At 47.0% G+C, this 13,411-nt stretch overlaps 1 protein-coding gene across 2 annotated transcripts in view; it reads left to right on the top strand.

Moving 5' to 3' along the window:
* The first annotated feature begins 520 nt into the window (after window positions 1–520).
* Window positions 521–13,411, top strand: part of PDZRN3 (PDZ domain containing ring finger 3) — a 243,765-nt gene continuing 230,874 nt past the window's right edge. For both annotated transcript variants that reach the window (XM_019024575.4, XM_004035904.5), the window contains exon 1: window positions 521–2,066. In XM_019024575.4, the coding sequence (XP_018880120.1) occupies window positions 1,344–2,066 (723 nt within the window). In that variant the 5' untranslated portion in view covers window positions 521–1,343. The remainder of the gene's footprint in view (window positions 2,067–13,411) is intronic.

Raw genomic sequence — 13,411 nt, 5'->3', positions numbered from 1 at the left:
TCCTCCATTGCTCAGGAGTGTTGCTGAATGCTACCCAGCCAGGTTTGCTGTACTGCAGGGAATGAATGTCCAGATCTATGGATCGCCAGGGTTTTCCAATCAAGTGGGAATCCAAGGACCAACATGGACTAGCAGCATTGGCATCACTTGGAAGTGCTTTCAGTATGGAGATTCTCAGAACCCGCCCCAGACCCACTGTATCAGAACCGCAACCACATTAAAATGTGAGAAACACTGACCTACAGGACCCTACAGGGCACTTTTGTTTTGTTTTGTTTTCATCCTTCTTCTAGCCTGAGTTTCCTCAATGGAAAGATGACAAAGTGTACACACAAAACAAACCAAAACTGAAGGAGGGCAGTTGTTGACATGATCATGGGGGTGATGAGTCTTCTCCCAGTTCTAACTTCTGCAGTCAGCATCGCTTCTTTTGTAATCACGGGAAAATAATTTTCAAATGGAGCTAACCCTCTCACAACATTGTACTAATGATCTTTAAAGCGACGGATTTAGAAGCGCTCAGCACCGCGCTTGCCACACTGCAGGGCAGACACTTCAGAGGTGTTAGGTGAAGTGGATGGAGCCAGCACGCTGGCCTCTCCCACTCCGACAGCTGGCGAGCAGCTCTTGTCCACCAAAACTTCCCCGAGTAGATTCACCCACCGGTCCTGGAAACCTGCTAAATCCTGAAGGTTCACAGAACCTCTGGTCAGAACTGAAGTCGCAGCCGGAGCGTCCCGCAGGCTCTGTAACTTTCCCTGGAATGAAATAAGTAAATAAAGACCGTAAGTGCTGAGATAGCGGGCCCCAAGATATTTTTAGTCCTCTGCAATCAGCCACTAGAGGAAGGGGGAGGGAGATGGGAGTAAAAAAGTTTTGATCCGTTCCGGAAGGGGCTCGAAGAGAACCCTTGGGAGAAAGCAGTAGCCTCAGCTCCAAACTCAGCGAGCTTTTCTCGGCTGGCGTTTTGTCTCCTATAGCGTAGACTGTAAGAGAACAGAAAGGAGTTTCCCGAGAAGATTCAGGCTGGCGTCCTGGGCTGGCCCGTCCCTTCTGGGGAGCCTCAGTGTCCTCCCACGCGCTTCTGCCTTCCAGCCTCCTCCCTTTTTCAGGGCGCTGGCGGGAGGCATCCGAGGCAAGATGTATGTGCGCTCGCGCTCGCGCAAATACGGCCGGAGGAGTCCTGTTCCTCGGGCATTTTCCGAGGAAGTCTGGATCAATTAGGCTCAGTCCGGGGAGAGCGAGCGAGCGCGCGGGCGGCGTAGCCGGCCTGTCTGGGCCGCCTCGTGGGGAGGGAGGGGGCGCCCGGCCGCCCGGCGGCGACCCCGGGCCTGGCCGCCACCATGGGCTTCGAGCTGGACCGCTTCGACGGCGACGTGGACCCGGACCTGAAGTGCGCGCTGTGCCACAAGGTCCTGGAGGACCCGCTGACCACGCCGTGCGGCCACGTCTTCTGCGCCGGCTGCGTGCTGCCCTGGGTGGTGCAGGAGGGCAGCTGCCCGGCGCGCTGCCGCGGTCGCCTGTCGGCCAAAGAGCTCAACCACGTCCTGCCGCTCAAGCGCCTTATCCTCAAGCTGGACATCAAGTGCGCGTACGCGGCGCGCGGCTGCGACCGGGTGGTCAAGCTGCAGCAGCTGCCGGAGCACCTCGAGCGCTGCGACTTCGCGCCCGCGCGCTGTCGCCACGCGGGTTGCGGCCAGGTGCTGCTGCGGCGCGACGTGGAGGCGCACATGCGCGACGCGTGCGACGCGCGGCCAGTGGGCCGCTGCCAGGAGGGCTGCGGGCTGCCCTTGACGCACGGCGAGCAGCGCGCGGGCGGCCACTGCTGCGCGCGAGCGCTGCGGGCGCACAACGGCGCGCTCCAGGCCCGCCTGGGCGCGCTGCACAAGGCGCTCAAGAAGGAGGCGCTGCGCGCTGGGAAGCGCGAGAAGTCGCTGGTGGCCCAGCTGGCCGCGGCGCAGCTTGAGCTGCAGATGACCGCGCTGCGCTACCAGAAGAAATTCACCGAATACAGCGCGCGCCTCGACTCGCTCAGCCGCTGCGTGGCCGCGCCGCCCGGCGGCAAGGTAGGCGCCTGCTGCCCGCCCCGACCTCCAGCCAGGATCCCTGGGGACCCAGGGCCCCGCACCATCCCTTTGGGTACAGGGATGCCCCTAGCTTCCCGGGAACATCCTTGCTTCCTCCCTCTTCTTCCACTGCTTACCAGCTGTATCACTACTTGCAGGTCGCTGAACCTGCCTGAGGTGGAACACTGTGGTCCTTTATAGTCTAGACGTAACCGGTAAAGTATAGCTGCACGGCTTCAGGGATTCTGGAAGGACGAAAAATAATCCACAAGCAAGTGTAGGATAAGAATGAAGAATGCAGCTCCAGAGTCAAAACTGCGTTCAAAGGCTTTGCTGCTCAGACCAGCTGGGGGATCTCGGGCAAGTTGCTTACCCTCTAGAGGTCAGAAACCTATAGACTGACACTTAGGAGAGGAAAGATGGACACATTGGGTGAATTGTATCCGTGCATCCTCTAGGATTCCAGAAAAAAAATAAAGGGAACCCACAGCCAGTGTAGATTAAGTTAAGAAGGATATCAGAAGAGAGGCCTCTGGGGTAAAAGCTGGATGCAAGCGTGGGCTTTGCAGCCAACTAGCTGGCTGACCTTGAGCAAGCTGCTTAACCTCTCTAAAGTTGGAAACTATGGTCCCTAGAGACGTGGTATACAGAGTAAAAACACAGCCAGGCACCCCTGAGGTATTCATCCAGGGATTTCAGAAAGAATTAAAGGAGCACTCTGCCCCCAACAAGTATAAAGTAATAATTAAGTGTGAGTCCTCTGGAGTTAAAACTGTTTTCAAATCTGGGCTTTTTGCTGACCAGCTGGGTGAACTTCTGGCTTAATTCCCAGGTCCCTCAGTTCCCTCAGTGCGAAAAGTTTTTGTCAGGCTTCAGGGAGAGAGTTTAGTAGAAGGGCCTCGTACTGTGCCTGGCAGAGAGTAAATAAATGCTCAACAAGTGTTACCTAGAATTGTTTTTAACATCTCCACCTGAGCGGTCCCCTTGAGCGAGGGTTTACTTTGCTCCAGGCTGGGTGCTGCATTCTTCCCAGTCATTTCCTTTTTAATCAAGTGAGGTTGGTGTGACCCTTCCCACTTAGTAGATGAAAAAACTGAGTCTCATTAAGGGGCAGTTTCATGCCTGGGTCACAGCTTTTGGGTGCAAAGCTGCATGTTGAACCTTTGTGTGCCCATCTTTCCAGCCCACGTTCTATAAACTATCATGTTGCTCCTCAGTGCAACCACAGGGACCATTTATTGAGTGTTTATTAAGTGCCACCAACAATAGGAAGTACTTTACATGCATTACCTAGGTTGTCCTTTGAGATGAGGGAACAGACTCAGAGAAGTTATATAACTTGTCCAAAATTAAATAGTGACTCAGGGAGCAGAGCTGGACTCATATTCTACCTCAGAGTTCTCAGTTTTGGGGCATATTGGCATTTTGGGCCCCATAACTCTTAGTTGGGAGGGGAGGTACTGTGCTGTGCATTGTAGGATGTTTAGCAGCATTCTTGGCCTCCCTCCCAAGTCGTGACAATCCAAATATTGTCAAGTGTCCTCTGGAGGGGCAAAGTCGCCCAGGTTGAGAACCACTGGTTTCCCTGATTGCAAAAGCCACATTTTCAACAGCTGGGTACTTCTGCCTTCCTGGGGAGGGGCCTGGGCCTGCTGCCACCGCTCTGGTTGCCTGCTCCAGATGGCGTGGCAGAAAGGGGAAAATATTTGCCCGAGGCTCCCCCAAGGGCCTGTGTCTGCTTTGCCTCCCCCTGCCCTCTCCCAGCCCCCTTTCCTTACGTGCACACCAGGCCTGCGAGTTTTCCGACCTGGCCCCCCTTCCTGGCCCCTGGCCTGTCTGTCAGCTGCAGTCTCAGCAGCTGGCCAGCTCTGGGCGAAGGGCAAATATTTACAGCTCCACAGCTCACCCAGGACCTCACAGGCACACAAAAGACTGGTGTGAGCCTTCGAATCACCAAAACAGAGGGCAAAGCTTGGTCTTCAATCAGGCGCCAGATTTAGGGTGAAGGAGTTCCCGAGTTTCTGCTGTTTATGCTGTCATCTGGACTTCCTTCGTCGTTTTAAGTGACGCTTATTTATAAATAAGCCATTCACTGCCCCAGAGTTTATGCATCATTTATTGTTGAGCTAGTTTATTATTTCTTCTTAACTTTCTGTTTTCTTTCTGGAGTGTTTGGGTAAAATCTCCCTCAGAGTCAAAAATATGATACTTGAATCAAAACTGTGGATGTTTTTGAGGCTCTGTTGAGTTAGTGGGTAGCATAAAGAAGGATGTTAAGCTTAGAGACAAGATGTTGATTTTGAACTTACGGAGAAAGGTTTGTTCCAGAGTTGGAGCCCTGCTTGGAACTTTTACCAACCTCAGTGCCAGCCTTGAGAACAGCAAAGGATGGTCTAGCCCAGAAGCTGCCCTAGATAGTTTCCCTGGCCTCAGACCCAGCCTGGCCTCAGCTGAGGCCTTAGGGAAGCTTGCTGTCTCTCCTTGCCCCAAAATTAACCCTCAGTGGCCCTTACTGAACGCTTTTGCTGTTCCTGGGTCAACCATAAAACTCCTCCCATTGGAAGCTGTTTAAGAACTTGTTTATTTCATTGGGCCAGCTCTCTGCTCCTGCTGGGTACTGTTTATTCTCTTCTAAAAGGCAGAAGGATTTATATGTCCTGGAAACTCTCATGTGCAACATTTTTATTTTCTTTTTAAAATAAGCCCTAATGTTTGCTTCTCTGTTATAAGCTGAAGGAGATTAGAAACACTCAGATTTTCAGTACCAGCTCTTCAGCAGCCTAGAACTTGCACAAATGATGTGGCATTCTTTAAATTATCTTAGGTTTCAGTTTTTTTGACACCTGCTGAGCGCTTAGGGTTTGTTAGTGCTGTACCAGCATAGACGTTGTCTCTTCTGTTCTACTGTGTGAGCTATATTAAGGATTCTCAAGCCTTAATGTGATTGGAGTCACTGGAGAGCTTAACACAGATTCCTGAGTCTCACCCCTGGAGATTCTGATCCATTAGGGCTGGCCAGGGGCCTGATATTCTGTATTTCCAATGAGCTCCCAGATGATGCTGCTCCTTTAAGTAGCTGCTAAGCTAGACGAAGAGCTTACGCTCAGGTAGATATAGACCAAACATGTATTGGTCTTCACACAGTTATGGTTTCACTGGTCATTGTCTAAACACCTTCCTAAATTTCTTAAGACCAGGATAAAATTTTAAAACCCAGACTGCCTAGGCCGGGCGCGGTGGCTCACGCCTGTAATCCCAGCACTTTGGGAGGCCGAGGCAGGCGGATCACGAGGTCAGGAGATCGAGACCATCCTGGCTAACACGGTGAAACCCCATCTCTACTAAAAATACAAAAAATTAGCCGGGTGCGGTGGCGGGCGCCTGTAGTCCCAGCTACTCGGGAAGCTGAGGCAGGAGAATGGCATGAACCTGGGAAGCGGAGCTTGCAGTAAGCCGAGATAGCACCAGTGCACTCTGGCCTGGGTGAAAGATCAAGACTCTGTCTCAAAAAAAAAAAAAAAAAAAAAAACCCAGACTGCCTAGCAGTTAAATGACAGATAGTCATAGCCTAGACAGGCATCTCTGATCTCACTGAGGCCACATCTGAGCTGCAACAGACTTGGGATTGCTACACTTGAGTGAGTTAAAGAGTTCTGCTCCCAGCCTCAGTTTCCCACCCTGACTTACCCCCTGATTCTTAAAGCAAAAGCACTCCAGAGCAAACATCTTTTTTGCTTTTCTTTCTGGGAAAGGAACAATTCTGGACATAACTTTCCTTGGATTGATTGAAAAACTTGAGATACATCCTCGATACCTTTTGTTCTTTAACCTCCCATCCAGTCTGTCTTTGAATCCTGCGGATTTTACCTCCTAAATACATTTTGAATCTATTCACAGCTCTCCAGCTCACTCAAATGACCACCGTGGTCCAAACCAGAGTTTCTGAATCAGCACTGCCAACATTTTGGAATGGATAATTCTTGGGTGTGGGTGTGTTGGTGGTGGTGGTGGTAGTGGTGTTGGGGGTGGGAGGCTGACCTGTGCATTGTAGGATGTTTAGCAACATCCCTGGCATCTACCTACCTACCTACTAGAGGCTAGTAGTGCTTTCCAAGTAGTATCAACAATATTTGTGGACATTGCCAAACGTCCCTTGGGGGGCAAAATTGGACTTTGTCTCAGACACTCTTGCCTGGACCATAACTCTTTCCTCTACAAATCTTCTTGCTCCTCTTCAATTCCTTCTTTACCTAGCATCAGGAATTAATCTCTTAGAAATGTGTATCTTTTATCACTCTCCCTCAAGCCTCCTATGCTGTCCCATTTCTCTTGGTTGGCTATAAGGTCCAACATGCTCTGGATCCTACCGGCTTCCACCTGCCTGGATTCTTCTCCCCTTCATCTTCTTCTTTCAGCTTCTCCTGTCTCTGAGAGTCGATGCATGTGCCACTGAGCTCCTTTCTGCCTCCAGGCCTTTGCACTTGCTCTTCTGTCTACCTGGAACAATCTTACCAAGTACCCTGCACTAAATAACCTGAAAATTTTCCACTTCTCTCCTCTTGCCCACAGCCTTTCTGTCTGCACTTAGGATTTGCTTATCACTAGACAATGGTTCTTTCTATTCTCATCTCAGCTCAAGCATCACTACCTCTAGGAAGCCAGGCCTCTCGGACCTCACAGACTACATCTGGTGCCCTGAGACTCTTACTTTGGTTATCCTCCTGCATGGCATTTATCATAGCTGTAACTAAATAAGTGGAAGAGTCTGTCTTGTCCAGTACCATGTCTATGGCACTAATCCATTGCCGTGTGCACTGTAAGCTCTTGATATGTATTCATTTGGTGATGAGTTCAATATTGAAAGGCCTGTCTTGGCAGTCATCAAAACTTTTCAGGTTGCTAACCAAAAGTGGGCTCGTGTTTAAAAAGAATGAGTTTCTCCGTGATGACCCAGTTAACAAAATTGTTTTCAGGTTTAGGGGAGGCATTATTTTTGTTCCACTAGATCCACCCAGATCAAGTTTTATAAAGCCCCAAATCCTAGAAACTATGTTTTCCTTTTCAGAACTGGAAATAAGTAAATCTGATAGACAATTGTATCAAAAGGTGTTCCAGATGTCCAAACACTTTGAAATATATCTATTAGAGTATTCACCATGAAGTATATTTTGTTTCCGAAAAGCTCCTGCATAGGGCCATTCCATAGTATATCTAACAAAACAGCGCACTTCTGCTGAAAAAAAGTTACAGATTGTCACTTCTATTTCATTTCTGTGATTTATAAGGAAAATTAGGATTTGTTTTACAAATATGTTACCCAGCTACACTGGATTAAATGAGTATAACCAGACAATTTGAATTGGCAATTCTGTTGAGATTTGTCTGTAAGTGGCTCTTTCTGTGTTCAGAAATGGTGCTTGCCTCGCTATAAAAATATTTGATGAGTAAGAATCTATTTATAAGGCAATTATGCATTGGACCGTAGACCAAGGAGCTTAAAAGGAAAGAAAATAATATTCACTGAGTTTCACTGGGTGCGATCCACTTAAGGTGCTTTCTGTATGTGCATACATTATCTTCTCCATGTTCTTCATTAGATAGACCTCTTTTTTTAATGGGAGTAGCAGATTATGAAAGATTAAGGCTAGAAGTTAGATTCTAAATGTAGAGCTGGGATTTGAACCCAGTGTGGCCCATCTCCGAGCTCACACTGTTACCAAAATAAGAAAAGAATTTTTTCCTGGGGCAGTGCCCTTCTCTGAAGTCTCACACAGGCTTTCAAAGCACCATTATTATGTATGCCAAGTACTGTTTGGATTGGAGGTGTACATGCATTATTTTATTTCATCCTCAGAAAGACCCTGCAAGGTAGGTGCTCTTACCCATGACTCTTTCCTTCCATTTTATGGATGAAAAAACAGAAGCTCAGAAAGTTAAATAACTTGCCAAGTGTCCCCCACTGGCTCATGTTAGTTTGCCTGTTGGCTTCTGGTCCATGAAATGTTTTCATCCCATACCATGTTCCCATTTACATAGGTCCAGTGTAGAGCACATGGAGTACAAAACAAAACAGATCCTGGCTGTGAAAGAGATTTAGGCTGGGCATGGTGGCTCACGCCTGTAATCTCAGCAGTTTGGGAGGCCTAGCCGGGAAGATCACTTGAGGTCAGGAGTTTGAGATCAGTCTGGCCAACATGGTGAAACCCAGTCTCTGCTAAAAATACAAAAATTAGCCAGGTGTGCTGGTGCACACCTGTAGTCCCAGCTACTGGGGAGGCTGAGGCAGGAGAATTGCTTGAACTCTGGAGGCAGAGGTTGCTGCGAGCCAAGACCAGATCGTGCCAATGCACTCCAGCCTGGGCAACAGAGTGAGACCCTGTTAAAAAAAAAAAATAGATTTAGACAAAAAAGAGATGATGTCCTGGATGGAATATGAGCACAGCTCTTTAATTTTTATCCTGGTAATTTTAAGAGTGGTTAACAGTAGGACTGAAGTGAAGTTCTTCCAAATGTATTCTGCAGTTTAGCTCCTCACATTCTCATACCCCTAGTGCCAGGCCCTGTGGTAGGCATCATTGGATAGAAAGGTAAAACTGAGCAGCTTTAACCCAGGGGATCAATCAGACACCCACATATGCCTTTGAAAGCACAAGTCTTACTATTCTTTGCTCACCCAAGCTTTTATGCCATGGGTTAGCCTCTGTCTCCCCTTGACTAATAGTGTCCTAATAAGCCTGTTACAATAAGAAAGGGAAGTGGTATAACATAATGATTACTCTTGAAAAGAAAATAACTACCAGATGGACCTGAGCAGCCATCTTTCTCACTCATTCCATCCATATATTTACAGGGAATTTAAAGAGCAGAGGCACTGCGTAATCTTTGTATGTTGCAGGCCTTGCAGCCACCCCATCCCCAGGAAGGGCAGTGATGAGCTTTTTCCCTGGCATCAGCAGTGTGTGTGCAGAGAAGAGTCCTGGGCAGGAGATCACCCCTAGTATTTTGCTAAAAGCTGTTTTTAGGTGCCCCGTGTCTTTGCTGTGTTTGGATAGGTGAGGGATGAAGTCCCACCAGATCGTGGGTGAAGGTTAGATGCAGGCGTTGGGTCCACAGGCTGACTCCAAGGTGCCCTGAATAGAGCTAGTGTATTGTGTGTGGTTAGTATCCATATCCTGGGATCAGCAATATTCGGGTTCATGTGTTCTCTTTGCCCTGTTGTTGAGGGCCCCTGGGAGGCTCTTCTAACCTTCAAGCCTTAATTGCCTCACCTCTAAAATGGGATCATAATATGCCTGTTGTTAGGGTTGTTATTAAGATGAAATGAGATCATGTACATAAGGGCACAGTAAGTCTTATCAAGCATTTCTTGACCGTCTATTAAGTGCTGGACACCTGTAGGATTTTAACGTGTTTTCAAATAAATCACTGAAGAAAGTTTAGGAATTTAAAGCAGTTGTTATCTAGAAGAAAAGAGATTGTTACTCAATAATTTGGTTTCATTGTAAGCCTCCTGCTGCCCCTGAGTAACCCATTCTCTGGATTTCTATCCTCTGTCTGTTTTGCAATGGTGGAAATGTGTGAAAGAGGGATATTCAAGTTCATTTGGGCTAAGATGTAAAGGTGGAGGGCTAAAGCTTATGAATAACATATGGGTTACAGAGTTGTTTATGTTTTTCCCACCCAAATTAACAAAGCTACAGAGAGACTGGCCAGAAAAACCTCCTACCTTCATGTAAGCAAGTGCACTTATGGTTTTATAGATGAGTAGCCTCTGCTTTCTATCTTAGTCTATTTGTGTTGGTATGAAGAAATACCTGAGGCTGGGTAATTTGTAAAGAAAGAGGTTTATTTGGCTCATGGTCCTGCAGGTTGCACAAGAAACATGGCACCGGCATCTGCTCAGTTTCTGATGAGGGCCTCAGGCTGCTTCCGATCATGGCAGAAGGCAAAGACTAGCCTGCATGTGCAGAGATTACATGGAGAGAAAGGAGGCAATGGAGATAGAGAGGAGAGAAGTTCCAGGCTCTTTTAACAACCAGCTCTTGCAAGAACTAATAGAGCAGAGCTCACTCCCTGCCCACCACCACCCTGGGACAGCATTAATCTCTTCATGAGGTGTCCACCCCCATAACCCAAACACCTCCCATTAGACCCCACCTCCAATGTTGGAATTAGATATCAACATGAGATTTGAGGGGACAGTCATCCAAACTATAGCACTTTTTTCTTTATTTAGGGAAGAAAATGCTTCTGGTTGGTAATTGGATGTATACATTTGAAAACCACTCTGTCTTAGGCCATTTAGGCTGCCGTAACAGAAATACCAGAAACCACTCTGTCTTAGTGCATTTAGGCTGCTGTAACAAAAATACCAGAAATTGGATAGCTTATAAACAACGGAAATTTATTTCTCATAATTTTGGAGGCTAGGAACCCCGAGATCAAGGTGCTAGCAGATTCAGGGTCTGGTGAGGACCCACTTACTGGTTCACAGATGGCTGTCTTTCTGTTGTTCTGCTCACATAGTAGAAAGGGTGAGGGATCTCTCTTGGGCCCCTTTATAAGGGCACTAATCCCTAATCACGTCCCAAAGGCCCCACCTGCTAATACCATCACTTTGGGGATTAGGATTTCAACATATGAATTTTGAGGGCACATAAACTTTCAGATCGTAGCACACCCCATAATTAAGTGGAAGTGTTAAGATGCTGTAACACCTTAAAGGTTTGTTGGTGTCATTTTTGGTGAAGCATTGCTTGTGGTTGTTCACCAGAAAAGCAGATGAGTCAGTGACAAAAATGAGAGAGAAAATTTGAAATCAAGCTCATGGAAATAAGAAATTAGACATTTATGGATTTTTTCAGGTTGTGTAAATGTAGTAGCAGACTTTTTTGAACGAGGAAAGTACTGAAACGTCTTCTCATATTAGTTTTCAAAAATATCTCGTTTGGCTTAGGACCGTGTGAACTATTGTGCAGATATTATGACTCTGGAAAAGCTCTTGTTTTTTTTTTTCTACCTGTTCCCCCATGCCCTTTGTCTCCCTTCATTCTCTCTACACCTTTTTCTGATGACAGAAACATCCTATTAATACTTTTGTTGAGTGTCTCATCCAATTTCAACTTAATTTCAAGCACCGTCCTTATGACTACCTTCAGTCTTAGGCTTTGGAACAGTTTCCTCTTATGTTCTTCTGCAAGAATCACTTCCTTAGAGCTGGGTTGAATTACAAGGCAGGGCTGGTCCAAACTGCTTCACCATTAAGAATTTTAAAGTTTTAACTACAAAGAGAACAAAAGCATCTGAGCATAGGGAGTGAAGACATCAGCAATTCTTCAGTACAGAATTTCTGGCAGCCAGCTCTACCTCTTGGTCCCCTCAACTCCCATCTCTGCACATTTTTGCCTGGAAACAGCCAAATATACAGTGCTTTCATGTCACTAGTCAACAGACAGAGCTGTTTCCCAGCTGTGTGAAGACTAGTGAGTCTTTGTGAACTTTGCATAATCTGAGGCTGCGAGGTGTTACATCACACAGACTAGCGGTCAGTCAGTTACGTTTCTCAAAACCTACTGGGCAGCTTTCCAGTCTAGCCAGTTCTCTGCTGTGAGTCCCACAACAGACATCATTAGGGAACACCTGTCCTTAGGCAGAAAAGGAGTTTTTAAATAGAGTCCACATTGACAGTGGCGTGGATGGACCCTGTGAACCACCACACTGATAGGAGATCTCTCGTGTCCAAGCTTTTGAGGCTGGATGGTTTGGAGGAGAATGGTGACAGAGTAATACTAAAGAGAAAAGGGACTTTGCCAATAGATGGTTCACATTCTTGGATGCTTAAAAAAATGCAGCCTCATAAGATGTCTTTTTGACATTCAAATTACATTCAATTTTTGATTTTCCACTGTGACTTTTCTTCCCCCAACCAATTCTTATCCAATTAGACCTTGAGTTGAAAGCTGAGAAGATTATTTGGGGTAATTTTAACATCGATCTAATAGTTACATGTTCAAATATGATAGCAAAGCTTCTTTTAAACAAAATCAACTGTATCTTCTTGAAAAGTGAGCTTGCATTTCTGCTTGTGACTTGGCTTAGGCACTTTGGATGGTTCATGTCAGTGTTAAGGTCTGGATACCCACAACCCCTTCTCCAAGGTTAATATGTCCCTGCTTTTTCTTAATCCTAAAGACCTAAGCTTCTCCCAGGGAGATCCTATGTTGCATTAGGGGCCCAGCTAACCTCTTGAATTGGGTTTGGGTGGGGGCTGGGGTGCTAAGTATCTGATAGAGCTTCCTGCCAAGCCCAAGGAAACAGATGTCGCTGGGCTCCAGAATATGACCAGAACCGCCCTTCTGCACCCTGCATCCCAGGTTCTGTTGAGAACTCCTCAGTCTTCAGGGTCGGGGTTACTGAAGGGAAGAGACACTTGCCCTCTGGGAAGAGTTACTGAATAGAAGGCAACTCTGTGAAAGCTGCCAAGAAGGTGCCACTCCATTTCCATTTGTTGTTGTTTTTCCTCTGTTCTTCACCTTCTTTTCGTACCAATCCATCGAGACCCACTGATACGGTAGAACTTGGAGCAGTCTGTAGTGTGTAGCAATCCCCAAGTACCCTGTACTCCCAGACTCCCCAGCTCGTTTCTGTCTCCACCGTTCCTAAGTTCACCGTTTCTTAGTCTTGATGTTTCTCCTATCCTGTTGTGAGCCAAAATCTGTTTCCCATCCCCTTTGCTCCTGTGGCCATCCCCTTCCAGGTGTGACCATGTTATGTATGTGATTTCCCCTTCTCCTGGCCCACAGCCCACTTGGTCAGTATCATCTCCCTGTCATATCTGTGCTCTACTGAAAGTCCAAGCGGAGCTGCTCCCCTCGTCTTCCTTCCCATGTCTCCTCCCACCACCTTCAGAATAAAAATTGTCTACCTGGTGGTCACTCCACTGGTCCCCTAAAATGTGCCACTCTTTTTCCAGTCATGGAGAAAGATAGATACAGTTAGGAATATATAGTGATATTTATTTACTTAGCTTTCAGGCCCCAGCTCTTCCAAACTTGCTTTAGCCTAAGTTAAAGCGAGATTAGGCATTCTCCATTGCCTAGATTTTGTAGAAGAGTAATGTATGTGGGAAAAGACCATCATGACCTCGGTGTTGAACTATGTGAATGTCCAGCTTAACACTGTGCCTTGTGTTTTGGGTGCTAATTATTGGCCAGATGCCATACTGAGGCAGTCTTTGGGTATCTGTCTATCTCAGTCATGCATCCTAGTAACCTGGTGACATGAGAACTGGTGACATGAGAAGGAACCATTATCATTCCCTTTCTGTGGATGAGGAAACATCGCAG

Source organism: Gorilla gorilla, chromosome 2 (genome assembly GCF_029281585.2).
Source record: "Gorilla gorilla gorilla isolate KB3781 chromosome 2, NHGRI_mGorGor1-v2.1_pri, whole genome shotgun sequence".
NCBI classification, from domain to species: Eukaryota; Metazoa; Chordata; class Mammalia; order Primates; family Hominidae; genus Gorilla; species Gorilla gorilla.
This window is presented reverse-complemented; position numbering and strand designations above follow the sequence as displayed.